At 53.8% G+C, this 27,997-nt stretch overlaps 2 protein-coding genes across 6 annotated transcripts in view; one reads left to right on the top strand and one right to left on the bottom strand.

The window, feature by feature from the left end:
• GNA12 (G protein subunit alpha 12) overlaps positions 1-13,750 on the top strand; it is a 112,900-nt gene extending 99,150 nt beyond the window's left edge. For all 3 annotated transcript variants that reach the window (XM_070566207.1, XM_070566206.1, XM_008517743.2), the window contains 2 exons: positions 9,059-9,109; positions 10,613-13,750. In XM_070566207.1, the coding sequence (XP_070422308.1) occupies positions 9,059-9,109; positions 10,613-11,182 (621 nt within the window). In that variant the 3' untranslated portion in view covers positions 11,183-13,750. The remainder of the gene's footprint in view (positions 1-9,058; positions 9,110-10,612) is intronic.
• Positions 13,751-23,084: 9,334 nt separating this feature from the next.
• AMZ1 (archaelysin family metallopeptidase 1) overlaps positions 23,085-27,997 on the bottom strand; it is a 28,854-nt gene continuing 23,941 nt past the window's right edge. For all 3 annotated transcript variants that reach the window (XM_070566205.1, XM_070566203.1, XM_070566204.1), the window contains exons 5-7: positions 27,671-27,840; positions 26,926-27,102; positions 23,085-24,618 (exon numbers count right to left, since the gene is read on the bottom strand). In XM_070566205.1, the coding sequence (XP_070422306.1) occupies positions 24,058-24,618; positions 26,926-27,102; positions 27,671-27,840 (908 nt within the window). In that variant the 3' untranslated portion in view covers positions 23,085-24,057. The remainder of the gene's footprint in view (positions 24,619-26,925; positions 27,103-27,670; positions 27,841-27,997) is intronic.

Here is a 27,997-nt window from a genome sequence, read left to right as displayed (position 1 = left end):
AGAGTTGTTGTCAGGTTTTTTTCCTCTTCTGGGGATTGGATAATTTCTATTAATATAATTCCAAAATTCACTGATTCTTTCTGGTGCCATCTCCAGTCTGTTATTAAGAACATCCATTAAATATTTTATTTTAGGTATTGTATGTTTTAGTTCTAAAATTTCTATTTGGCTCTCTTTATACTTGCTGTTTATCTGCTAAGATTTTCTTATGTCTTTATCCATTATAAGCATTTCTTCACCTAATTGAGCATGATTATAATAACTGCTTTAAAGTCTATGTCTAATAATTCCAATATCTGGGTTATTTGAGTTGGTATCTGTTGATTTTTTTTTCCCGTGAGGATGAGTGCCATTTTCCTGGCTCTCAATATATTGAGTAATTTTGGGTTGTATCCTGTGCATTATGAATGTCATTTTAGGGACGCTAGATCCTGTTATATTCACCAACTGATGCTGATGTTTCTGCTTTAGACTTCATGAGACCAGAACTGCCAGCATGGTCACGCCTGCATTGCTGGTGGCTCAGATCTCAGTTCAGACTGCGTCCAGTTTGCCCCACACGTGTGTGGTTGAGGAGGCAGCCAGAGCCTTGGGCAGCATGTGTACACAGAATTTGGGGTTCTCTGTCTCTGGCTCTCTGCTTTCGGGGGTTCCCTCCTCCCCCCTGCCAGTCCTGGCTGCCCCTGCTCCTTCCCCTGCTTCCTCCAGCCAAGAAGATGGTGGGCTTTCCGTTAGAATGTTAGTTGTTGCCACGTGCCACCTCGACTGGGGCTGACCTTGGGGCAAAGCCACGGAACGGAGAACTCACCCTGCGCCATTTGCTTCCAGCACGTCTCAACTCCCCTCCAAAATGTGCCCGCTTTTATTCACTCTCCAGAACCCTCAGATATTTGCTTTTTGTATTTTGTCCAGAGTTTATGGTTTTATCTGCAGGAGGCTCTCTTTGGTAGGAGTTTAATCCTTCGTATTGGAAGTGGAGCCACAGGAATCACTTTTAATAATTAAGCAGTGAAAGTTCCCCCTTTGAGGTAGAGACAGGCAAGCTGCTGTTAACCTGTTCCACTCAGTGTTGTCTTAGCTCCCCTACCAGTCCTGTGAGGCGAGAAGGAAAGAGGAAGAGGCCAGGCCGCCCTCGCTCACAGATGAGATGGTGCGCCTGCAGCATCCACGAGAATCCACAGGTGCACTGTTAGAATGAACGTGGAGCTTAGCTGAGTCACCAGACACAAGTCAATGTACAGAAATCAATTCTGTTTCTGTACACCAGCAGCAGAGAATTAGAAAGTGAAAAATGTTTAAAGATCCCATTGAAGAAACACCATAAAAGATTAAATACTTTAGAATAAATCTAAGAGGGGCTGGTCCGTCCAGTGGCTCAGTGGTTAAGTTCACAAGTTCCGCTTCGGCGGCCCGGGGTTTGCTGATTCGGATCCCTGGTGCAGACACAGCACCACTTGGCAAGCCATGCTGTGGCAGGCGTCCCACATATAAAGCAGAGGAAGATGGGCACGGATGTTAGCTCAGGGCCAGTCTTCCTCAGCAAAAAGAGGAGGATTGGCAGCAGATGTTAGCTCAGGGCTAATCTTCCTCAAAAAAAAAAAAGAATAAGAAAAGATGTGCAAAACCTCTGTGCAGAAAAACTTACAAAGCATTACCAAGAGAGATTAAAGGCCTTGTTCAAAACCCTGCAGGTGTTTTTGTGGAAGAGAGAGGGTAGAAATTGACAGCTGATTTTAGAACTGATACGGAAATGCAAAGGGCCAAAAAGAGCCAACGTGTTCTTCAATCTCAGCACCAAAATAATTAAGGACAGTAATGAACTGCAAACCAAGGAGAACACAGCCATCTCTGAGTCCATGTAGGTAATAAAGAGATAACCCAGGAGAAGGGAGCACTCTTGTTCACAGTAGAATGGCGGCCAGAAACTGGTAGGTGAGGAGTAGTGCTACCTGGAAAATCCTTTTGCAGCTCTCGTGGTGTCAGGATTAGGAAGGTCACTCCCCCCGCCCAGGGGACGGCTGTGTTCTTTAAAAATGTCGGTGTTTCAGATTAAAGGCGACTAAAGAGACGTGACAGGTAAATGCAAGACTTGATCCTAGACCGAATTCCGTGCTGGAGGAGGAAAATGCTACATTTTCGGCAACGGAAGGAAAATTTCCCGAAGTTACCGTGGTCGTAGAAGCACATGTCATTATTCTTAGGACCCATCCACTGAAGTTTTTAGAGGTAAACAGACAACTTCCTCTCAAATGTTTCCCTAAAAAATATTTGTATTGAAAGGGAGAGAACCAAGGAGAAGCACGTGAGGGAGAATGTTCCCAATGAGTGAATGCATGTAAAGGGGTGTGAGCGTTCTTTGTCCCATTCTCGCAGCTTTCCACATGTGCCTCTGCCCCAGCCCCAGCCGGACTTGGAATTTGGGTTCCAGCTGCTATTTGGAGAGGCTGGAATCCTGATGTGAATTCCCCAGAACACAGAAAGCTGACAGGCAGCCGTGATTATGGCATGCCCCTGCATCAGCGTCTGGGGGATCTGTGCTGGGAGCTTTTACGAGTTGGCTAAGCGCCCCCACCACAACCACACCCGTGATTTTGGTGCTTTCTTATTCGGAGGGAAAGACCATCTCTGGAATTTCTTCCCTAGCCCTTGTGATACAAATGAAGAATCTGAATCTCTAGTTTTAAAGGCTGGATCTGTAATTTGTACTCTTCAGCCTCTTAGGAAACCGTTTAAGAAAGGAGCCTAACAGATATTCATATACCCAGTCCCCAAAGTAACGTGTTTGCATTTTGCCATTTTCGCCTCTACTCTGTAAAATCCACAAGTTCGTAATGCTACAGACAGAGCCACCTTAAAACCTGGACAAGAGCACCATGAGATGCTGCTTCACACCCTACCCATGGCTATAATCTACAAATCAGAAAATGCAAGTGCCTGCAAGGACTGCACCCGCCTTCGTACATTGCTGAGGTGAATGTAAGATGGTGCAGCCACTGTGGAAAACAGTTTGGTAGTTCCTCAAAAAATTAAACGTAGAATTACCACATGACCCAGGAATTCCACTCCTAGGTAGAATATGTACCCCAAAGAACTGAAAACAGGTATTTGAACAAAAGCTTTTACATGACTATTCATAGCACTGTTCACAACAGCCAAAAGCTGCAAGCAGTCCCAGTGTCCATCAGCTGACAGAACATCCCCACAGTGGAGTACTGCTCAGCTGTGAACAGGAACGGGGTCCCGAGAGCACTGTGGCCCAGACGGGCCCTGGGAACACCGCGCAAGGGAAGTGAGCCGGACACCAAAGGCCACGTGTTGTATGATTCCATTTGATTGAAATGTCCAAAATGCACAAATCCATAGACACAGACAGCTGACTCCGGTGGAACAAACCACCTTCTCGCCATGCAGTTGCAGAAAGACGAGGAAGATCTCTAGGTGCAGCTTATATACTGTTAAATGAAAAAACCAGGGTACACAATAGAATGTCCAGTGTGCTTCCTTTTGTACAAGAAATGGTGAGGAAATGGGAACATATATACCATTTGCTTATATTTCAAAAAGGAAACACGAAAGGATAAACCAGCAACAAACGAAGACGATGACATCAAGACGGGAGAAGACGGGAGGTGGACAGGGTAGAAGCTGGACCTCTCAGAATGTGTTTTGATTTTGGAACCATGCAGTTGTCAGGGAGTGGGGAGGGGGGTAACTGTTCATGGGCTGCGGTCTCCTTCGGGGGTGATGAAAATGTTTTGGAACCAGAGAGAGGTGCTGGTTATACAACATTGTGAATGTGCTAATTACCACCGTGCTGCACACTTTAAAATGGTTAATTTTACGTTATGTGAACTTTACCTCAGTTTAAGAAATAGAAAAATCCCGGACAGGAGGGGCCTGGCCCTGTAGAGCACGCACTCCGGCCACCTGTGGCTGTAGCCCCTGTGCGGGCCGCTTCCTGGGGTCTCACCACGGTTGCCAAGGGGCGCTGTTGTTGGGATCTGGGGGGGCGCGGGCCGGGTTAGAGCTTGGAGGCGGGGACTGCGCAGGCACAGCCCCTGTAGCCAGGCGAGATGGGGGCCCTGCGCGAGTGGCTCCTGGAGCCCTGGGCTGTGCCTCTGACGCGATACACCGTTAGGTGCATTGGTTTCTGTTCGGTTTCGCTTTTGAGGGGTTCATTTTTTAAATTTAATTTTGTTTTTAATTATGTAAGAGATTTGCATGGTTCCAAAATCAAAACACATTCTGAGAGGTCCAGCTTCTACCCTGTCCACCTCCCGTCTTCTCCCGTCTTGATGTCATCGTCTTTGTTTGTTGCTGGTTTATCCTTTCGTGTTTCCTTTTTGAAATATAAGCAAATGGTATATATGTTCCCATTTCCTCACCATTTCTTGTACAAAAGGAAGCACACTGGACATTCTATTGTGTACCCTGGTTTTTTCATTTAACAGTATATAAGCCGCTTTACGGCCGTACCTAGAGATCTTCCTCGTCTTTCTGCAACTGCATGGCGAGAAGGTGGTTTGTTCCACCGGAGTCCGATGGGGCACGCGTGGCTTCTTGCCAGTCTTTGATATTACAGCAGGCCGCAGCCGACAGCCTTGCGCCAGCGAGTCTTGTTCCTAATATGTTAGGATTATAAATCAGCAACAGTCTACAGGCACCCAAATTAAAACTTGAGAATCTTTATTTTTATAATGTATGTTAATATGATGCTCTTTTTCCAGAATACTTTCACAGCTATGATGTCATTTAATCGTTTGATCTCACCCCATCTCATCCCAGTGAGATGTCGCAGATATTAACATAGCAAAGCCAGAAATCAAGATGAGGGTTTCTTTTTGGGAATTATATATCTCTTTTTAAAGTTCTCTATTCAAACATGTTGTTGTTTGGTTAGCATCTATGTTAATGGGAAACTAAGTCTTAAGTTTGATGTTTATTAAGTGGTGGAAATGAAAATCTGACCTTGGGAATAGTCTGTTGTTATTTTTAATATACAGCAGTTTCAAAATGTATCTTTGTAATGTGTTGAAACAAGTGAACTGAGTTTTCGGATCCTCTGACTCAGCGTTGAGGAGCCCTGCATCTTTGTAGCCGCATGCCCGACCCCATCTGAGAATGCTGGAGTTAACCTCACTAAGTGCGGGAGCTGTCGACACAGCCCGGTGTGCAGAGCGCCGCCTGCCCCACGGGGGTGGTGTTCTCTGTACCCGCTCGCAGGCCCTGCCTTTGCAGCTTGGACTAATTCACACCTACCTTTGTCCTTTCTGACTCCCCAGTGGGGATTCTGCCAGTGACTGTTGTCCCAGACGGGCTCTGTTTCATGCCTGTGTCTCCATTGCACAAACGTGTTGGCCTGTGACACTGACGGAAAGTACCAGGGACTCAACCAAGGGGCTCCGGATCCGGGCAGAGAAGAAGGTGTGCCCAGAGTCCAGCCCTGGTTCCTGACCCTGACCGCCTGGGCGCGTGCAGGTCGGAGAGTGGAGGCTCTGTTCTCGCCGTCGTTAAGTTAGCTTAGGGAGGCGCGTGAGGCTGGCCCATGTCCGCTGAAGTGGCGACTTCAGCGTGGACCCTCAGGTGTTGGACAGACGGGGGCACAGGAAGGTATGTCAGAGATGCCTGACAGAAGCTTTGAAGCAGCCGCAAGCCCAGGATGTGTAATTCATCCGCCAGAGGTGTGGGTGATAGGTGCCTCTAGTGAAGATGTCAGGGAGGATGAGTCCATTTGCCAGAAAGATGATTCTTTTTACTGCTTCTTACTGGGCCCTGCCTGCTATCCTCAGGTCGCATTCGCCTGTCTGCCTAGCACAATAGCCAGAGTCCCAAGAGAAACCTGCCTCTTCCTGGCAGAGGTACCTCTCCCTTCTCCACCCGCCAGCACCCTCACCCCGGACTCATCCATCCGGTGCTGATGAGAATAAGTCCTTTGCTTGGTTGAATCAGGAAGGCAGGCCCAATGTCAAGTATGTGCTGGGTGACCCGGGACCCTAATGAATTGGTTTTGTCTAATCCATGAATCTGTGTTCTTACTAATCTTAAGTGATTTAGATTTTGAAACCAAGGAGGGTTATAAAAAGCCCATTTTTCATTTGCTCTTTTTTGTTAACAAGACCATGTTACTTCAGGAGCTCTCAAGCGAGGACTCTGGGATCGTTTTGCAGTGCACGATGCTCTCTTTTTCTAAAGGCATTGTCTTGGTCCATGTCATGAGCTAGGTGGGTTAAACAACATGCATTTCTCACACTTGTGGAGGCTGGGAAGTCCAAGACGAGAACCGCAGATGCATGTCTGGCACCTGCTCACTTCCCGGCTCATAGATGGCCGTCTTCTCGCTGTGTCCTCACTGACAGAAGGCAGAAGGAGATCTCTGTGGGCTCTTTTATAACGACATTAATCCCGTTCATGAAGGCCCCGCTGTCCTGACCTGATCGCCTCCCAGCAGCCCTGCCTCCTAATGCCGTCACACTGGGGAGTAGGTCTCAGTATATGAATTTGGGGGGGACACAAACCTTCAGGGTACAGCTGGTGCTGAGTGGTCAATTTCACCTTGGCATCTCAGCTTCTGCCACATGCTATTTCTCTGAAGAAATGGCTGCGTTCTCCCAGTGTTGAATATATATCAGAATTTAAGCCTGGACCTTCTAATGAGCTGACGCTGTGGGAATTGTGAAGCCTGGTGCATATGACGTTCTGTGGGCTACATGTCCAGTCGAAGGATGCCCTCTCTCCAGTCTCTGGTAATGAACCCCCGTGAGCTAAACCGTGGTTCCAGCTCGGCCCGGTAGGATGGCAGAGTGTGGAGTTCAGCCACTGATTTCTGGGTACAAGGTGACTTGCTGTCCTCCCTCCTTCCTGCTGGCCCCGTGAGACAGAGCTTTGTGGCGCAGATCTCTCTGCCTTACGGTTCACGAGCAGCTCCCCCGTGGACCTGCGCGGTCACTGGTGAGAAGAAGCAGGTCTGGCATGAGCCTGGACTTCGCCCCTCTCCTCCTACTGGTCCTTCCTAGAAGGAGTGGAAGCTGATGACCATGCAAAATGGCAAAGAGTCACAAACAGATCCTGTCCCTTCGAAGGAGTGAAACAAGCTGCTGAGATGATTTAAGCGAACCATTCTGGTGGAGGAAGAAACAATGAAGTTCTGTTTCTATTAGCAACTGGTGTGTTTTAAAGTACGGGTGGGTGACCCTGATTTCACAAACTCATAGGGATAATTAAATTCAAACCAGAGGAAAATAATTTCTTTTTAATACTATGCATTCAGCCTATCCTTCGTTGTGTCCCCCGGGCCGTTTCCCATCTCTTTGGTGCTGTGGGGTAGGCCCTTGGCCCGCGTCGCAGTGTCTCCCAGGGAGAATCCATGTGCTGTGGCGACAGAGCGTGGGCCAGGGCGCCTGCGTCGCCCTGACTTGCTGTGCCCACCCCAGCCCAGGCCCCCGGGCAGGACTTACTCCGCTTTCTTCTCGCCTGGCGCCCCCGCCCGAGCTGCCCCCAGCCGCCGGCTCCCTGAACAGCACAGGGCCTTCTGCAGCAGGCCGGGCAAGGACAGGGCAGACAGGGCGAGGACAGTGCCCTATTCTTCGTGGGGCCCCTCGCGCCTCCCCAGGCCCAGACGGGAGCAGTAGGCGGGAAGAGGGACGGAGCTGGGGGAGGAGGGGTCATAAATCGGGCAGCTCACCGGCTCTCTCGCTCCCCAGCTGTTTCCTGTCCTCCTGGGAGGAGGCGGGCAGGGGGCCGCTCCAGCAGGTGGGGGCCTCTCTGAAGCAGGCAGCACCCCCTGAGAAGAGGACGGTGGATCCGCGCGCGGCCGGTGCCCTGCAGGGAAGGGGGTTCTGTCCCCTTAACCCGAGCACGCTCTTCGACTCAGCCGGGCGGCCTGCGTTTTGGCGTCTGGGTGGATTCTTCACGGAAGGGAACTTGCCCCTCCCTTTCTCCTGTGGGCCTGTCTGAGACAGCGGGGGCAGATCAGTCAGGAGCTGGGTGCGCCTGTCGTTCTTCAACAAAGTCTGGAGTGGCCCCTGCCGTGTGTGGCCTTGCCGATTGCCTAAGAATGGAGACCTGCCGTGGCCCTTCCTGGGCTCTCCCCGCAGAGCCTGGCGTCAGGGAGTCCATGCACCGGGCATCCTCGCTGCTCTGCATCCCTCCGAGGACGGTCCAGGGAGAAATCTGAGAAAGCGCGGCCTTGTGCGAATGTGGGAGAACGAATTTTCAGCCTTCTGTTTCTTAAGGGAAAGCTTTGCAGCTTCCAGGGAAATGCTGACCACTTCCTCTGTTTAGCTCCTTGCAAGTCAACACTGCACGCCCCTGAACACTTGTTCTGCTCTGAGGGCCATTGCATCTGGCGGTTGAACCCCTCCTCAAACAGGACCGCGGATGACCCTCAGAGGGCGCCTCCACTCTGGAGCCGGCTCGGTTCACATCCACGTTCAGGCCGGAGAATGTCGGGAGGGCGAGGGAAGACTGGTGATTCCAGCACAGCCGTCCAAACTAAAGAGCCCCTCGCTGCAGGCTGTGAATCAGATCGTACAGATGTGTGGGTGATAATGGAATATTAGGCCTGTTTCCAAAACTGGAACGTGTTTTGTCCTATGTGCCTGCTCTTAAACATTTACTGACTTTAGAGACAGAGTCTCGAGTGCATCGGGCCATCTCTGTCAGGAGCAAAACAGGAACTTCGTCTAAAATTCCGGCTCTAGCCCCATCCCTCTGTGGTGGCGTGGCCTGGAGCAGGCCAGTCTCCACATCTGGGAAGGAAGGGATTAGGCTGGTCAGAGGCCAGCACCCAGCCCACCCCCAGGATGAGTCAGGGGCCCTTTGACAAACACAGTCTGAATTTGAACGTTGGGGTTGGAGCTAGAGGAAACTGCATTTTTAAATTTTCTTTAAAAATTGTTTTTAATTTTAAAAAATACATGTAGACTATTAATCTTTCTCTTTTGCCTTCCTGTTTACACAAGGCAAAATAACACTCATGTTACTCTTTTAAGTCCCTCCATTCACCAAATCGGGGTTCCTCAATGACGACTGAGCCGTGAATATTTTTCCTCCCTGACAGGGTGAATCGGTGAAGTACTTCCTGGATAACCTGGACCGGATCGGCCAGCTGGTGAGTGGAGACCCCTCCCCAAGAATCTGTGATTGGGATTAGAAACCCCTGTGTGGAGAGCAGAGCACCCCAAGTCCTGAGGGCTCGCCTCACCCCTGAGCTGTGTTTGTTGTATCAGAGACCGTGAATGGTGTCACCAAGTCCTGCCCCGCTTAGATCTGTGTTGTCTCGGGGGGCGGGGGGGAGTAAGTGCTCAGTGGTGAGGACTTCCTCATTCAAGTGGAGGAAATTCTCACTCTTACTCACAAACCTATAATCACTGCTAAATTCAAATGTAAGGTGGCGTTTCTGGAAGATTTCGTCTGCCCAGATCACTGTAAAGGAGACAGTTCTTTAGTAAATGGAAGAAATTATTTCCTTTAACTTTTTATTATGGAAAATTCAAACACATACAGAAATAAATAGTACAGTGAAACCCCAGGTTCAGTGATTATCGCTCATGACCAATCTTGTTTCATCAGCCCCCACCCCACCCCCCGGGAACAAGTCCACCATCGTATCATTTCATCAATAATATTTTACAGTGTATCTGAAAGCTAAGACTCTCAAAGTCGTAACCATAATACCACTATTGCTCCTAAAAACTTAGCAATAATTCCTTAGTAGCAACCAATATCCAGTCAATTTTGAGATTTTCCCACTTGTCTTGTTAATGTTTTCTTGTGAATGCTGCTTTACGCCAGCACTTTGAATCAACATCCTAGGAATGTCTATCTATCGCAGTTGGTCCATGTCGCTTAGATTTCTTTTAATCTGTACGTTTCTCCCTCCAGCTTTCTTTTTCTTTTATTTGTTGAAGTAACTGGATTATTTCTCCTCTAGGGTTTTCATATCAGGATTTTGCTATTCCATCCGTCAGTGTCACTGAACAGGTTCCTCTGTCCCCTGGGTCCCCTGTGAATTGGTAGTTGGGTCTAGAGGCTTCGTCATCCCTGTTTGGTTTCTGGCAGGACTGCTGCCTGAGTGCCCGCGTGCAATCCTTGCCCAGGCTTTTTTCTAATAGTGTAGAGTGTTCGAGAGCCCCTGCAGTTGCCTGTGTTGCTAAAGACTTTGAGTTCCCCAAGAATAACATATTAAATATACTGCAGACTAACTTTAAATAGCATTGCAAAACCTAAATTAAATTAGTTCCTAGTAAGGTTTTGGAATGCGCATGCTCTGGACGTTAGAAAAATTAAAAGGTAGCTATGGTGCGGAAACGAAGAGGGTCGCTTTCCTGTGGAAAAGAGAATGGACGAGGTTTCACATGGGGCCGAACAGTGAGGATTCTGGGAACGCCTCCTCGGACTCTTGTGCCTTCGCTCGTTTTGAAATGAGCTGTTTAATTCCTTCGCTTTCTGTTTCATGGCAAATTTATAATTTTATAAATGAAAGTTGCTTTTGGTATTTGGTTCAACTTCTTGCAAAATTCAGGCTGGCTCTCCTTCCTTCCATCCCGTCTTGTGTTCTTATTTTCTCGTGTTCTTCCTCTCCTAAATTTCTCCCTTATCCCATATTTTGCAGAATTACTTTCCCAGTAAGCAAGACATCCTACTGGCGAGGAAAGCCACCAAGGGCATTGTGGAACATGACTTCGTTATTAAAAAAATCCCTTTTAAAATGGTGGATGTGGGAGGCCAGCGGTCCCAGCGCCAGAAGTGGTTCCAGTGCTTTGACGGGATCACGTCGATCCTGTTCATGGTGTCTTCCAGTGAGTACGACCAGGTCCTCATGGAGGACAGGCGCACCAACCGGCTGGTGGAGTCGATGAACATCTTTGAGACGATAGTCAACAACAAGCTCTTCTTCAACGTCTCCATAATCCTGTTCCTCAACAAGATGGACCTCCTGGTGGAGAAGGTGAAGACCGTCAGCATCAAGAAGCACTTCCCGGATTTCAAGGGCGACCCCCACAGGCTGGAGGACGTTCAGCGCTACCTGGTCCAGTGCTTCGACCGGAAGAGGCGGAACCGCAGTAAGCCGCTCTTCCACCACTTCACCACCGCCATAGACACTGAGAACATCCGCTTCGTGTTTCACGCTGTGAAGGACACCATCCTGCAGGAGAATCTGAAAGATATCATGTTGCAGTGAAAGAGGAAGCCCCTCACTGCCGTCGTCCTTAAACAGCCTCCGTAGCCACTGGTCGGATCCCCCTGGCGTGTATCATCCATCTGGTCTTGGAGTGGGTTTCTCGGATCCTCGCCATCCAACACCTGGCTCAGGAATGCTGTAAAGCCAGCCACGCCGACGTGCTCTGGCCCGGAGGCCGTGGAAACGATGTTAGCTACTGAATCCTGGGGACTAGCGAAACTACTGAGAAGCCAAGTGATCACTTTGGTATGAATTTGTGATACCTAATGACACAGCTTTCTTTCTTTTTACAGAAATTTTCTTTCTTTTCTGACACAGTTTAATCGAGCATCCTGTGTGTGTGTGCACGCACACGCTCTATCGTTAATGACAGAAACACACAAACCAGCTGCCTTGCAGATGGCTTTTCTCTCTAACTTGCAAGTCTGCGGCGAGATGAACTAACCCGAAAGCTTTTGCCTAACAGTAGTTTTTAGGAGATCAGATGCGTGCTGATGCTGCTAAACTCAGAGTCCCCACATCGGGCCCCCTAGCCCCCAGCTGTGGGGTCTCAGTGCCACCTCCCAAAGCGAGTTGCCTTTTAAAACTCTCGTGCCAATTTCCTGAGACCCGGTCCAGGCATATTAGGTTAAGCCGAGGGGCCCCAGCTTTAGAGGCTGGGAGCAAGAGCTCCGCAGGTATGGACTTGCCTTAATGCCCCACCACATGCGTGGTTCTTCCTGCCTTGTCAGATTGCCCAGCAACACAGCACGGGGTGGAGCTGCGCAGAGGCAGCGTGCTGACAGTGAACGTCTGCCCCTGCACACAGAGGTGCTTATTGCTCCGTGCCCACCCACTGGCAAAGACGTAGAAACCAAGTGGCCTTGCCGATGACCGCTCCATCTTCCCAGTCATCTTCTGATACTTGCACGTGCCTGCATTTCACGTTTCCTTCTTTTGGAATCAGTCGAGAGCTTCCTCTTCCTCACAGGGGCTTGGAAGCTGGCAAGTTACTAGCAAAGCCTTTGTTAATGCCACAGCTGCTTGGCGAGCTCCTAACACCTGACCTTTCAGGAAGCCCACAGGCTCCAGAGAAATCTGAGTTTGTCCAGACTGCCTTTGGACAGCCGGTCCCCGTTCTCAGCTCCCCTCTAAACCTTGATCCTTATCAAGGTCTCCTGCTTCTGTTCGTGTACACACACATAACAAGTAAACACTACCAGACAGAGCTCTCATCAGGGGAAGCTGCAGAAGGCTGCGACATTGACACGAGCTGGTAAACCTGACACTCGGTTACCTTGTTCAGTTACCTTTGTCCAGGGTCTTTCACTGTGTTTAAAAATACACTGCATTCCAGCCTGGTCCCCTCTGTGTATTACTCTACTAAAAAAGTCTGTCTATTGTGTTTAGGACTTTTCCTAGCATTTAAAAGAAAAAAAAAAATCTTCCTCTGTAACTGGCACCACAATGTCACTGCGTTTAAAAACACATCCCAGGGCCCTTGTCCTGAGGCCACACTGTTCCCAATCCTTGTGTCCCTTTGGCATCTCACTCTTGGCTCATTTCCAGCAAGCCAGATAAACATTACACTTGTGGCAGATGCTGACCCAGAAGAAAAGGGAGGGAAAAACCTGCTCCTGAGTCATCCCCGTTATCACTGTGTTTTTATTGAGGAGACATGAAACTCTCTTTCCGTTTTGGTGCTCAAGGCTCGGTGTCGACATTTGCTGGGGTTTTGGCTCTTTTTTTTGGCTGGAAAAAAAGTTTTGCTGTTTGCGTGCTGCTTCCTGTGGCTCTCCGTAAACTGAAAGGACGTGACCCAGGATCAGTGCCGATGACCAGGGCTTAAAGGAAGGAGAGCCCTCTTGAAGGCTCCGTCAGGGCCGTGGAAGATCGCGTTTGCATTTTGTGGCAGTGAGGTGCAGCCCATGCCTCGGGGGCGGGTGCTCCTCGCCCACTCAGTGTTCTGGGTCTTACAGGTCCGTTAGGGATGCAGAGCTCTTCCTCACCAGCTTGGAAGTATCCTTCTGCTTCGGGTGGCGGCCGCTGCCGTCCCGACTGGAGGTGTTTGAACTGCCTTCCTGATGAGTTGAGGTCAGCCCTGTCCATGAGTGCTCTTTCCTTTAAACACTCGGATAATTTGCTGGTTCGCTTGCAGAACCGGAAGCATGTAATCAAGAGAGCTTGTGACTGTGTTGAACTGACTGCAAGGCAGGGTGGGGTGGCCGGAAGGCCCGGGTCCTTGGCCAGCTCAGCCCCTGACCCCACTTAGCTCGGCTGGGACTAGGCTGCCTCCTCTTTTGATGAGCGGGCAAAGGAGAGTCTGTACAGGCGCCCGGCTGTGACCCCGTGACTCGTCGGCCTCGGAGAAGATCACTGTCTGCCAGGCTAAATAAAACCAGTTACACCTTTTCTACACATAGATTGTAGCCATTTTTGTCTCCAAAACCTTAGGCTTTTGTATTTTTTTATTTTAATTTCACTGTTATCCTTGATTATTGTCTTTTTTATGGAGATGTTGGAGAAGCAGGAGATAGGTGTGCCTCATCTATTATTGCAAAAATATAACAATAAACTTCCTCAAAATAAGATATTCTCCTCATACTTAACACTGTTTACACCTAAGGACACGTGTAGGTTTTTTACTGAAATATTTTCTTAACTCTTCTATTGGTAGAGAAATTGTTGCAAAGATTTTGCATTATAGCTTTGTAATTTATAGAGATCTCTAGAATTCTTACTTTTGTAATGTTTTTACTTCTTGGATGAAAGAAAAATGAGTCAGGTTATTTTAACTCCAAGACCAGAAGATAATCTTGAAACAGGATCATTAGTTATGACAGACTGACCTGGGGGTCCCGGGAGCAGACATCACTACCTTGGCATTGGAAGATGGAGGCCCCATCGAATGGAGGGGTCCTGGTGGGTTGCTCAGGGCCTACACTTTGCACACAGCGGGGTTGTTTGCTAGGAGGGTCTGCTCGGACGGTTTGACCACCTTCAGTCTCTGGATGTTTAGTAAAATGAATCCTTCGTTTTTCTTTGCTTAATAGAAATATCACTCAGCCTTCAAAACCGGCATTAACTTAATTTTTCAGTCCCAAAAATGCGAGCAGATAACTCTAATCCTAATTTTACTTAAAGGTTCATTGTTTGTTAATCACAGTTTGTGTTTCCACATGGAAAACAAAGCCTGACACACAGGAGAACTGCCACCAAAAATGTCCTGAACAAAAGCCCCCGGGACACGACTTCAGAACAGGCTGTCACGGCATACACACCTAGAGACGCGCGCACGTGTGCGAGGGAGGGGTGCTGCTGCTCTGAGACGTGGAGAGCCCAAGGAGGAGGCCCTGGTGACAGACGTTTGACGTGACCGGAGCCCAGAGGAAGGAAAGGCAAGGGTGGGTGGGCATTCTGCTGTTGCAGCCCCCTGGGGTCATCGTCCCGGCCACAGAGTGAAGACACGTTGACACGAAGCGTGGACGACTCCTAGTCGTCGGCACGGCTTGTCACGCTCAGGACTCTTTTCTAGAAAGAGAAATGTATGTGTTGTCCAGTGGCCCTGGCCTGGGTGGGACCCTGTGGGGTACCTTTGTATGTGAGGCTTAAACTGACCACAAGTGGGAGAGGCAAAACCCCTCCAGAAAAATGCCAGTGATGAGCACGCCGTGCGCTCTTCATTGTCCCTGTGGCTGTGGCCACGCTCGTCGGGTCCCAATTTCTCCGTTTCTAAGTTGGACAAAATGGTGATTCTGGCTCCGGTGCCACAGGTCAGATCACCTGAGGAGCTTTGCAGAGGCCCCGGGCTGAGCCACCCAGGGCCTGTCCAGGACAGACCTCGTGTGTGCAGATTCCTGATGGCCCGGTGGTTTTACTGTGCAGCCAGTGTGGAGGGCCACTCAAGTAGCTAATCTTGGCGGGTTCCTTCCAGGCTGGTGGCATTCTGCGTTTAGCACGGTGAGAATTAGATTTGTAACAGCCACCAAATGCTCCCTCGCCGTGACTAGCACCCTGCCTCGAGAAGCAGCAGCGACAGTAGGTTTTCTGTTGCGATTAAGTAAGTGGCGACAGGAAGCTCTTGCTAATAGGCCTCTCACAGTGTGTCAGGCAGTCCTTCCAAGTCAGCTGGTGCCATTTTCTCCGTAAGGTACGCCAGAGGCGCTTAGCAGCCTCATTCTGCACTGATCCCTGAAAATGTAGGAAGCCTTATTTGAAGAAAAGGACGACTCTTGAGGCTTACGTAATCTTCACGTCAGCCCTGGGGAGAGAGGATCCTCACGGATGTGATTCCCATGTCTCCCTGGCTTCGCGTTTGGGGTGCTCGCCTGGCCTGGAGGCTGGCAGTGGGCCGCAGTCTGGAGGGCTGGGAACTCTGCGCCCTGGACCGGGGCTGGTCTCACTGCCTCTGTGTCCTCCTCTCTGGCTGCACTGGGAGCCACTGTGCGGCCCTGTAGGAAGGGCGCCCCAGAACACAGGAGCTCACTTGATTCGGTTAAGGCGGTTCCGAAGCTGACACTTGGCTGTGTTAATGGCCCTTGATGGCAGATGACACGCTAGCTTGCACTTGTGTTCAGGGAAGGGCGAGGGCTGAAGCTTGGGCCGTGACCGCAGGGGGAGGGAGCCTGTGGAAACTTTGGCCACTCCTGCCTCCGCAGTCCCTCTGTCTGTCTGTCTCCTTCCTTCTGCTGAGGTCACGGGAGGCGTGCTCTCTTTTACTGCCACGTCTCTCCTTTCGGAACTCTCTAGATCTTGGAGGCTGGTTATCTTTAGCGTTCAGGATGGTGTATTACAATAGGTGGATTGGATTCCCACGTGGCTGTCGGTGTGTCTTCAGGGGAAAATGACTTCAAACCACAGAGAGGCTGCCCGTTACCTGCAGCAGCCCCGGGGCCCCTTCTCTCACCCAGGTTACGTCTGGCCTTCCACACCCAGCGCGGCTCCGAGGAGCAGACCGCGTGCCTGTGGAGGTCCTGCTGACCCTGACAGTGGTGACCATGCCACAGAGCCGTGAGCCTGGAAACCCCGGGGCTCCAAGAGCTGTGCTTTGCAAGCATTGGGCTCTTCTTGGCACCTGTCTTGCCGAACTGGTCCCCAGGAGGGCTGAGCTCTGCTCAACGTTTGAATTTCCTGTTGAAAGGCTACAATCCCAGATCACAACAGAAGGAGCAGGATGTCACCAGAAACAAGTGAGTGAGATCTCAAATGTCCTGGCAGGATAGATATTCCGAGGTGTTGGTGTCCGTGTGTAGCGAGGGGTAGGGAAGTGGGTGGAACTGAGAAATAGACCATGGGATGCCCGCTCCCCTGGCTGGTCGGGGCACCGGACAGCTGAGAACAGGCGAGAATTGCTCTGTCTGACCCTGACCTGTGGCACCTCATTCCTCCTCCGGTCCTGTGTCGGCACCCAGCAGAACATCTTCAGCTGTCATTGTAGAGTCTTATCCTAAGGGGCCCGAAGACCTTAGATCTGGGTGACGATCGGCGTGGCCCTGCGGCTCGTTCACAGTCCCACTGCGGACCTGGCTCAGCCTGAGAATTAGGTTCTCCACTGTCAGGTGAAGGTCATCAAAAATGTGAAAGGTCATTTCTTTCATCAGATGGTTTTCTTTTTCACATGTGTTTAACGTGAACCAAAGTGAAACGCTAGAGCAGCCACTTTGGGGTTCCCGAATTCGCCTGAACTTCCTATGGGGCAGCAGCAGGCCCGGGCGCTGATGCGGAGGGTCGGCCCGAGCTGCCGGCGGCCGAGAGAGGCCTCCCTTGTCCAGCCCGGCCTGGTCTGTGAGAAGAAAGGGCTATTGTTCCAGGCTGTCCCTTTGGCGCCTTTTTATTAACACTGAATTCACTTGATTTTGTATCTTTAAAGGCTGATGTATTTCACCCAAATGGACATAATCCCAGCTATTCACAGTCGAGGTGGGCGTTCCCGTGGGGCCTCAGCTCCTGACAGGTCGCCAAGCCGGGCGTGCTGGGGGTTGCCGGCCTCTGCGGGCCTGGGCCCGTGGACAGACGTCGCATCTCGTCTGTAAGGCCGGCGCGGCTCCAGACGAGGGAGGTCAGAGCGAGGGGCAGCTCGGAGCAAGCCCGCCCGTCCCGCGTCTGGTGCTTTCTGGGGCTGGTTCAGGGTTCCTGCTCCCAGCTGACTTCAGAGCGACTCCCGTCGAAAGGGAGATTGAGGATGGCGCTGCTGGGGGCCCGTCTGTGATCTGCAGTCTGTCCCTGAAGAAGAGGTCGGAGGCTGGTCCGTGCACGGCCGGCGGGTGGGAGCGCAGTGCCGACGTCCCTGTGCGCCGCAGCCCCCACTCCCTTCCACAGCCGGCTCCCTGGGCAGTCTCCCGCAGCCCGGGGTGACCCCGGAGGTCTCCCCCACCGCCTGTCCCGTTGCCCTCCTCAGAAAAGGTCAGTACCAACCATAGGCAGAGAGCACTCTGTCGTCTCAGAGACTCTGGGACTCAGGTTGTAAACGTTGCACCAGACTCGACCTGAGCTGGTTCTCTGTGGCCCTCCTCGCCCGAGCTGCCCGGACGGGCCGGACCCCTGCAGACAGGTGGACGGGCTCTGTGGCAGGTGGGTGGGTGGGTGGTTTGCAGGACCCACGTGCAGCCCGTAGAAACTCGGGCCATGTCCTCCACCGTCTTTCCTGTTAGGAGTTCACCTCCACGTTCTTTAACAAGCCTGTTGATGGAGGAATTTAACGTGGATCTCTTCAGAGTCTATCCATCTCTAGAATCTTGAAGAATACCTTTTGACCTATTATGCTAATTGATTTAAAACATTCCAAATGTCCTTTTTCTTAACTCCATTCAAACCAACCAAAAGCTGACCGGCATGTCATTCTCCGTTGGCACAAGGGCAGCCGGGAAGTTCAGTGTTGTATTCTCAGCCCCCTCCACTCACACGTGTCCTCAGTTCACCTTACGGTGTCTGGGGCATGGCCCCTGTAGTGCGGCCGAGTGGCTGCTGCAGTGGCATGAGCGACCCTGCTGGGGGACAGGGCCGCGGCAGCCTTCAGCTTCAGCATTCACTACAGGAACGCACTTTGAACCTCCCGAGGGTCTTTACACACCTAAAGGAAATGCTAGGAATACCTGCGGAGTGCTTCCTCTTGGGCACCTCCCCCACCAGTGTCGCTGCGCCACCAAACCCACCCACAATGGGCACCAGCTGTGTGTCAGGCCTCAATTCTTGGATAATGTGTGCCAGGTTAAAATAGAATATGAAGTGTGAAAAGTGTATTTTATAGCTACGGTGGTTAGTTTAACATGTTTTGTATATATGATTTTTATAAATCTATTAAAATTTGCCTTAAATTACGTCTGTTTCCCTGGTGTGTTGCATGAAACGCCAGCTCCCACGCCCTCCACATCTGTACAGTGACGCTCCTGTGAACGGAAGGGCACATGTGACCGTGGACCCGTGAAGGCATGGTTAGTGTGGTGTCTGTAGGCTTCCGGGGTAAAACTCTGCCTTTCGGAGAGCCACCTCTCCAGAAGCAGAGGTCTCCTCGTGGTCGTCACTGCGTCTGTGGCACGCGTCATGGGCCGAGGCCGCGGAGCAGCAAAGTGAGGTGGCTGGGTTATGACGGTCCCAGATCTGGGCCTTCCGCTCTCTCTTACGTCCTCGCCCTGCATCCTCTTGGGGGGCTGGTTCCCTTGGCAGGAATCTCAAGGCCTAGCCTGAGTTTATTCAACAGTAGTCTCGTTTTTCAACTCCGTGGCCATCACAGTGCAGACCTGTAATGTGGATGAGGGTGCGCGCCGCTGAGTGACAGCGCCCGGCCTGCAGCGTCGCGGGAGAAAAAGCGCTGTGGGTAATCCCAGTATAAATAGGAATAACGGCACTCCCCCCTCCCCCCCCCAGAAAAACTGGCCTTTTCTTTTTGTTGTATTGCATCGGAAGCATCAACCTGGACCTTAGAAAGCACGGAAACGGGGAATGAGTATTTATGGAGTGACCCAGTTTGATAAATAGGTTTTTTAAAACCTCAGCAGAGTGACCTGAACACAGAGGTCCCTAGAAGTGTGTGTTGGATGGATGTGTGCGTGGAGAAGTGAAGTGAAGACCCCCAACCCGACACAGCCACACGGTCAGTCTCCGAGAGGAGCCCCTCTGAGAAGAGCAGAATGGCCCGTGGCGAGCGCGCCGCTCAGGCTGTCGGTGAAACCCAGAAGGAAGCTGTGTTGGCCTCGGCTGAGAAGTGACATTTAAGCCGCACCCTAGCAGAACGCTGTCGCAGAGTGGAGGGACGAGTGGGGAGAAGCATGTGTGACAGTCCCAGGTGCAGGGGCTGGGGCCCTCGGGAGTCGAGATGCCAGGGGGGCAGGACCTGTGAGCGAGTGGAGTCCAATGAGGACAGAGGGGTCGAGAGCCCCGGTGACGGGAGGCCTGGCCCAGTTTCAGTGCACGAAAGTGTGCTCATGAGGATGCGTGGGTAACGGCCCCTTGGGGTGGCCTCTCACGGAACCTGGTGGATGGCGTATCTGGTGAATTTGTTACAAGCCTGGAGTCCTTTCAGAGGCATCCTCGACCCGACCCCCTCGTTGTAGGTCCTCCCTGGGGCGAGGCCTCTGGCAGCCCAGGAGCGGGGGCCGTTGCCTTCAGCCACCTCTTTGAGCAGTGAGTCCTCCGGCTGCCCCTGGTCGGCACCGAGGCGCGGGGAGTGGACTGGATGCGTAGTGGCCCCAGGACATTTCTTGGAAATTGCTTTTTAAAATAACCCCCTGACATAAGCTTGTTTTCATTTGTCTCTTTGCCCAGGAAGCCGAGTTCAGAAATAAACGCCGGCTGTTCTGGGTCCCCATTCATCAAGGTGCCACTCCGAGGTGCTGGGAACGGAGAGGCCCCTGGAGCCGCTCCTGCAGTTATTTACTGGTTTCTGCGGCTCTCTGCAGCCGGGCAGCGGGCACTCCAAGATTGTTCTGTCGTGTGTCACTTTCCCAGCCATCAAGGTGCTATTTCCTTGAGACCAGGTTCCTCTGCCATCCCCCGCAGCCATCAGGACTAACCTGGCTCACATGAGGCTCCCGCTCCCGCCCCGGAGCAGGCTGGGGGCGCGGAGCTGCCCTCGCGGCCTCCCCTGGGCTCCGCGGCCTGGCCGCACGGCGCAGGGCGGGCCCCAAAGCCGGCCTTTCTGGGCCCCCGGGCTCATGGGCTCCCGCTCCGGTCTGTGAGCCGCCTGATCCTCCCGGTCTTCACGAGGATAAAAATACTCCTGCTGGGGACTCGCCCTCATTATACAAACACATCCGTGAAGCCCCAGCAGCCCCGGCTTTGTTGACGTTGGCATCCTCGCCCACGAGTGCTGGCCACCCACCCAGGCCTTGCTCGGACTCCAGAGGCCGGAGCCCGACGGTGCTGGTCGTCTGAGAAAGCCAGGGCAGAGGCGGGCCAAGGGCACCGCTCCGGAGTTGGGGAGCAGGTTGCCCTCCCATGCCTCTGCCCCTCCTTCCCGCTCAGGCTGACCCAGCATGCTCCCCTCAGAAAGATCTAGAAGAGAGGGTGAAGTTCTGAATGTCATCCCCACTGTTTGCAGCCTGGGCAGATGACCAGCCTGGAATCTGGGCTTCATCCACCTCGAGGGGTGAGGGCCTCGGCCTTGCAGGGTTGGGAGGAGGAGGAGGATGGGAGAACGTCCCTGGCCCTTGGCGGGACCTGTTCAAGGGGGCGTTTATCTGCAGGGAAGACGGCCCCCCGTCCTGGGCGGGTCTGGTCCAGCATCCGCCCCACCTGTCGGCTGTGGGGACGGCTCCGCGTGGTCCCGCTCTGCGTGTGCGTCCCTGGAATGCTCCAGCCTCTCCTTTGAACTTGGTGGGATCTGAGTTTGGGCTCAGCTTTAACACTCGCTGCTGGGCTAAGCCACCGAGTGTTTGTTTTTTCTTTAAGCCCCTTTGGAGATTTCTTTCCTCCCAGAAAGGTCTGAATCAGATGTCCCGTGGGGCAGTATTAACGGCACCGCAGCCCTCCCCGCTGACCCACGCTCTGGAAACGGCCTGGCGAGGGGCTTCGGGGAGGAAGAGGGAAGCGGGGCTGCCGGAGAGGATCTGGCACCGCTCAGAGAGGGGTGTCGCTGCTCATTGCCCTCAAACACTGTAGTTTTGCCGTGTGTGTTCAAGCTACTTTAGAAGGCCCGTGCGGATTTCCTGGCCCCATCACACACAAACAGCGATATGGATAATGTCACGACCCCAGAGTATTTTTAGCTCCATACAGGGCCCTCCGCCTGGGCCCACCGAGATGTCTGAGTCTCTCCTGCAAGCTCGGAGACCTGTCCTGCCGACTCTTGGGGACTTTAGACAGATAAGGACATGGGAAAGCATTGCGGTTGACTTTGTACCTTTACAGAAATAAAGTCCAGGGCCCGTGCTTCTCGGAAACCACTATCTGCAGCCGGTCCAGCTCGGTTAAGGCGCTCAGCTGTGTCCTGCCTCCAGCTTGAGGAATTTAGAGAGATTTGTGCACAGCGACTTTGCTGGAGAGGACGGCATTCATAAGCTCCTCCTTCTCTGCCGGAGCCGTGTCCCCCTGGGGACTGTCCCAGCCGTCAGGGACAGAACCTGGGGCTCATGTTTGAGCAGACGAAGGAATCTTTGATCTCTGTTCCTAAAAGTTTTATTTTCAAAATGTTCCTCCCAGCAGCTACTTTAAAAAATTACCCTCCATCTGCGACTGGGGAAGCCGTGGAGGGTCTGTCCCTTCCCACTTCAGAATGGCTTTTTTGGGACGTTTGTCACAGTTGAGAGCCAAAGGTCACGGGCAGAGAGAGACAGTGCTGAGAAGCTGATAATAACCCCAGGAGCCCCCCCTTCAGTCTGAGCCAGGCTGCTGCGTGTGCCTCGCCTCTGTTTGATCTCGCATCATTTCAGTGACTGACCGCTTGCAGAAGACAGAAGGAATTGGAAAACAGGAAGGATTATGTAGCCACGTGATGGCCAGGCCCGGCAGTGAAGGCTGCTGGGGCAGGTTTTTTGCAAATGTTTTCCCATCCCACCTGCTCTTCCAGAACCTTTGCACACCCCATTAAGAGGGGGAATCTGGGTCCCCTCCTGTGAACCTGGGCGGCCTTTGTGACAGCCTTAATAGAGGATGGTGGAAGTGATGTCCCAGGACTTTGAAGCTGAGTCATAAAAGGCTACACTGCTTCTGTCTTACTCTTTCGGAAATCCCACTTTGGGAAGCCAGCCGCCATACTGCAAGGAAGCCCAGGCCACAAAGACAGCGCCCAGGCCCCTGCCAGCTGGCGACCACGTGACCAAAGCATCCTCGAGGTCGGCCCTCCGGCCAAGCGGCAGGGGCAAACCTTCCCCTCCAGACTCTGCCCACAGTGCAGATTCCCGAGCTAGACGGAGTGTTGGAGTCTGAGCCACCAAGGTCTGGGTGGTTTGTCGCTGTGACAGATGCCCAGGCTCTGGCTGCCTCCCGTTCCCAGGTCACGCTTTCTGTGGGGTCCACCCTGGCTCACTTTCTGCAGAGCCCAGCCCTTCGTCTTACCCCTTTCCGTCACAGTCACCTCTGTATCCTCGTGCTGCCTCTTTCCAGCCTCACAAAAGAGAAGAGGAGACCCGAGAGCCACATCTTTGCTCTTTGACTCCCATACATGCTGCTCCCTGTGCTCGTCTCTGGGACCAGGATCTGGCTCTTGCCCGGAATCAGATGACAAGGAAGCTCCAGGCTTCCGTGCTTGGGTGGGACCCTCCTAATTCTCCATTTGTATCATATACTGTTTTTCTTAGAGCGCCCCCAAAACTGTATAAGCTCCCCACAAGATACATGAGCTGCCCGTGTTCCTGCCTCTTTCCAGACCAGAGAAATGGTGTGATCTCGCTCACCACTCAATTCTGCTGTCACTCGTACGCCGCAGGCAGACTGGGGCATTTGATAATGAAAACGGGGCCAATTCATAGGAAAACACAGCAATCAGATGTGTATGCACACAAAGGAGCTTCCGATAACGAGAACAAGGCTGACAAAGTTAAAGGGAAGCACAGACACTTGCACAGATGTGGCCGATGTTTTCACATCTGCATCAGCTGTTCTCTCAGCAACTGAAAGAACCAGACAAAAAAGATCCGTAGAGACATGATGTTGCCAACACCACGAGAACCACATTGACCTGAGGCCGACATCGCAGGCCACCTCTGTCAGGAAACGGGACCAGGGACGGACCTGCAGGCTACAGCAGGCAGCCGTCTCGGGGCGTCAGAGGGCCTCACAGCCCCTCAAATCTGCAGAGCAGACAGTCTCCTTTCTCAGCATTTGTCAAGAAACAGCAGCCCTCAGTGGGCACGTCCTGCGGTGGGTGGTGTTCATCCGGAACCGTCACAGGGACGCCCTCCCGAAGGCCCTGCAGATCAGAGTGCCATTGGGGGCGCAGAAAGCGACCCTTTCTGTGTGTGTACAGGGGGGACATGGTGGATAGAGACAGACCCCCTCACGTCCCCTCTGAGTGGAGACCTCGGCTCTGGGCCTTGGAGCCCGAGTTTGCGGCAGCAGGGCCCCCGGGCCCCCCACCCTGTCACTCTGCCAGAGGTGGCCTCTGAGCCCCAGCTATAAATCCCCAGAGGGACTTGCAGGCCCCAGTCTACAGGGGACAGCCCCCTGCCTCCCGCCACCCATGGTGACGTCCAGGCTGAGCCTGTGGACAGCCCCTCTGGGTGCCTGTGAACCCTCTGTGGGACCCAGGGGCCACTGGCCACAGTGGGAGGCTGGGGTCAGGACAGGGCAAGTGGTGGGACACAGGGACTGAGAGAGCCACCTGACCACACATCCTCGTCGGCTTCCCTGGGGCCCTCTCCTTCGGACCCCCGGTGGGCCCGCAGCACCCTTGGTCGCTGGGCAGGGCCGGGCAGGTGCTGTCCCAAGGAAAGACAGGCCCTGGGCAGGACGCGCTGGCTGTGCTAATGCTCCTCAGCCTTCCAGCGACAGGGCGAGGCGTCCGCCTTGGACGGTTTGCGCGCACTCAGCTTCCTCCTGAGGGAGGAGAACTTGTCCCCCAAGACCTTGCGCAGCCCCGGGCCGTCTCCGCCGCAGGGCAGGTCCTGCCTGGTGGCCGGGAGCCGCCCCGTGAACATCTCCCACCGGGCAAGGGCGTCCACGGCTCCGTCCACCCGCGCCAGCTCCTCCTCAGTCACTTCCCTCTCCAGGGCCTGGATGCACGTCGCCAGCCACCGTCCGTGCTCCCTGATGGCCTCCGCCGGCATTCCGAGCTGCGGCAGACCCTCCGAGGCGGCCAGGGAGCTCAGGCCGTCCTCAGGCTCCAGCTCGGGCCCTGCGGAGAAGGCGCGGCTCCAGGTGTCGGGGCTCAGGGGCTCCGACAGGCTGGTGCCAGGCTCCGAGTCGCTCTCGCAGCACAGGCCCGAGTCAGCGCTGCCAGGCAGGGTGTCCTCCGACAGCGACGGCTCCCCCGCCTCCGGGCCGGGCGGCGTCCCCACCACCGCCTGAGTCCAGGAGTAGAGCCTCTGAGGGAGAAACACACGCTGAGTTCGCTCTGTAGGGCCACTTGCCCAGCCCCTTACCTAAGGGGGCCTCGCCATTCCCAGCTACCCAGGGGCGAGTGTCAGCACTCAGACACAGGTCGCTTCCGACTGGCACCTTCTGAAGACGAGCCAGACAGACCAGCTCGCAAGAGCCCGCCGGTGAACTTCCAGGAGCTTTCCAAGCCAGCTGTTCAACCCGACCATTAGTCACAGTTAAATTATATAGAGCTTACAGCTACACTTCGCAATTATCTTAAAAGCAAAGGGAGTAGTCAAAACTCATCACTTCCTACATGTTTTTGCTGCATTTTGCCGTGACCTGCCTCCAGGTTATTCACGTCTCTCGTATCTGTATGTGGACACCCTGTGTGATGGGGTGTGACAGCAGGGGCCCTCCCAGCTCTGCGGCCAGTGGCGGCTTGAAATTGGCCCTGGTCATAGCATGGACACCATGCAAACTGGCAGACGCCACAGATCAAGGCTTTTTCCCTAGAGGGCGTTTTCCAGCTCACGGCTGACTAGCATACACAGACAGCAGAGACCTTTTCTGGTCGGGGACCGACCAGGACTCCAGGGACCTCTAGGGGCAGTTCCCCTCCTCCAGCAGCCTGGAAGGCCAGGGCCCTGTGGGGTCTCCCCAAGCCCCCTCTTCAGAGGAGCACGGCTGTGGCAGCCACAGCTCCTCCCTCCCTCGGGCTGGAGCCCACCCCCCCTCCCCAGAGCCCCTCTGGTCACTGAGTGATGCTCCCTGGAGACAAAGGGAGCGGGCCGACATTTCAGGGGCGCTCTGGGCGGAAAAGAGGGACTGCTCCTCCAACTCAGATCCGGAGCAGACCAAGCACCTCACAAGATTAGGGGACAGGGACAGGCACGCTTCCTGGCCGGGAGGGCCGTGTGTATGGGTGGGGGATGAAAGGTGTACGAGGTGGTGGCAGGTGCACGGGAGCCTAAGGAAGGACATGAAGGAGGAGCCTGGCCCATTTCACAGACGGGAGCTGGCCTCGCTTCCCCTCACACACTGTGAGGATCGTAAGCTGGTTACTGCCAAGTCCATTGACCCTGCCCTGGGCCTCACGGCAGCCAGCCTCGACGAGGCACGGGTGACCATGCCAATCACACCCACGTGAGGACCGCTGTTCGCTGCTCTGCAGATGTGGCAGCCCACCCCAGCGGGGCGGCACCTGGTCCCCTTGCCAGCTGGGCCCACCGTCTCCGGGCTCCTCCTTGATACTCCGTTTACCATGGAGTTGTCTGTTCCAGAAAGAGCCACGTAGAGAGACAGCTCTGAGACTCAGAAATGCCCACCCTCTGGTTCAGGGGTCCTCAACGTGGGGTCCCGACCTGCAGCATCACGGGGGATCCTGTTAGAAATGCCAATCCTGACCCACCCTGCAGGTGCGGGGTCAGAAACCCTCCAGGAGGGTTTTCCAGAACAGCACAAGCTGAGCCTCGAACACAATGACAGTCACTTAAAGCTTGTGGCTTAAAACTTGATTTCCAGCCCCGTGGCCGAGTGGTTAAGTTCACGTGCTCTGCTTTGGCGGCCCAGGGTTTCGCCGGTTCCGATCCTGGGCACCAACATGGCACCACTCCTCAAGCCATGCTGAGGGGGCATCCCACATGCCACAACTAGAAGGACCTACAGCTAGAATATACAGCTATGTACCAGGGGGATTTGGGGAGAAGAAGAAAAAAAAAAGAGATTGGCAACAGATGTTAGGTCAAGGCCGATCTTTAAAAAAAAAATTTTTGATTTTAAAATCAAGCCAAAGCTTGACAGGCCTTGTGCCTTTATTCAAATGAAACCTTTTTTAACTCAGCATTTTCGCCAAAGGTAGCTTTAAAGAAAAAATAAACACTACCTGCCTTTGAATTCTGAACTCAGAGTAACACTGAGTCTGCGAGCGAGTCTCCCCAGGGCAGCTGAACCGGTTGGCGGGGCTCCTCGGCCGCCTGGGGCCCGCGCTCCCGGCCGACAGCAGAGGGCGGCTTCTCCCCACGGGCTCAGCCCAGACGCAGGGCTGGACTCGGAGCCCCGCCCTTCTAATGAGTCCTGTCTAGTCTGGTTCTGCCTCCTCCGGCGGCTGGAGCCACGTGGAGAAGCAGCGCTGCGGTGGCGGCCGGGAAGGCCCCTTCCAGATGCAAGAACCCGCGGGAGCAGGTGCGGGCAGCGCTGGGACAGGTCCAGCCCCGGATCAGTGCTCAGTAAATACTGACTCTTATTGTTGTCGCCTGAGAAACAGGAGCCATCTGCCCCTTGGCCCTCCTCCACCCCAGGAGCACACTCACCTTGTACCTCTCCACGAGCTTGAAGCCCAGGACGTGCTGCAGCTTCCGCAGGCAGATGGGGCAGAGGTCCAGGGGCCGCCGCAGCGCCTCGTCCAGGCTGAGCACCCCCTGCATGAGGCAGCGCAGCCAGCGGCAGTGCCCCAGGCCCAGAAGGCGGCAGAGCTCGTGGCACGCGACCTGAGGGAGAAGGCCCACACCGCGCTTGCAGCCTTGATGCAGACGCCCCGGCCGACTCCCGGGACACCTGCAGCCCCGCCAGGAGCCTGATGCAGCCCCGGGTGAGCACAGATGGCCAGGAAGTGGTCCAGGCCCCCCTCTGGCCTCCACCCCTGACTGCATGGGGCGCCAGGGGCCCACTTGGCCACAGGGAGAAAGGCGAGCTGGTGTGGTCAGCTCTGGGACCACCCGGCGTGGGGGCTGAGGCTTCAGACAGACACAGGTTCAAATCCCAACCCTGCCACTTCACAGCTGTGTGACCTTGGGCAAAGGACTTGGCGTCTCTGAGCCTTGGTTTCCATACTCTAAAGTGAAGGGTCATCCTCCTCATGGTGAGGACTGGGTCGTGTAACTGGCTTGACACAGAGAGGGCTCAACTGGTGTCTGTTCATGTCCTTCTGTCTGATTCCACATCCTTAGCATCTTCCCAGAGCTTGCCAGGACCCCCAGCCCTTCCTTCCTCTTCCTGTCCGCCCATCTTCTCCCCCAACCTGTGCAGCGCCCCCAGCACCCTGGCCTCCACGCCCACCTTGCAGCACTGGACCATCCCCAGGGCGCTGAAGCACAGGGTCTGGCCTCTGTCCTGCAGGGGCGTCTCGGGGCCCTCTGCTGCCACCTCTGCCGGGGCCGGATCAGGGGCGCTGGGCCCCACCTGCAGGAATTCCCCCGAGAACCGGGCAAAGCTGCAGACGCCCACTTCTGGGGAAAAGCAGAGAGACGGGGGCTCCAGGGGCAGCCCACAGGCAAAGCCACCCCGTCCTCAGGACGCATGGGTCCCAGAGGCCCTGCCCCGCCAGCACATCCACGTGAAGGTGGCCCTGGGGCAGAAGCCCAAGTCTGAGTAACGGCTCCCTGC

The sequence above is a fragment of the Equus przewalskii genome, chromosome 12, assembly GCF_037783145.1.
Source record: "Equus przewalskii isolate Varuska chromosome 12, EquPr2, whole genome shotgun sequence".
Lineage (NCBI taxonomy): Eukaryota > Metazoa > Chordata > Mammalia > Perissodactyla > Equidae > Equus > Equus przewalskii.
Note: the sequence above shows the minus strand (reverse complement) of the source record. Positions and strands in the feature narration are given on the sequence as shown.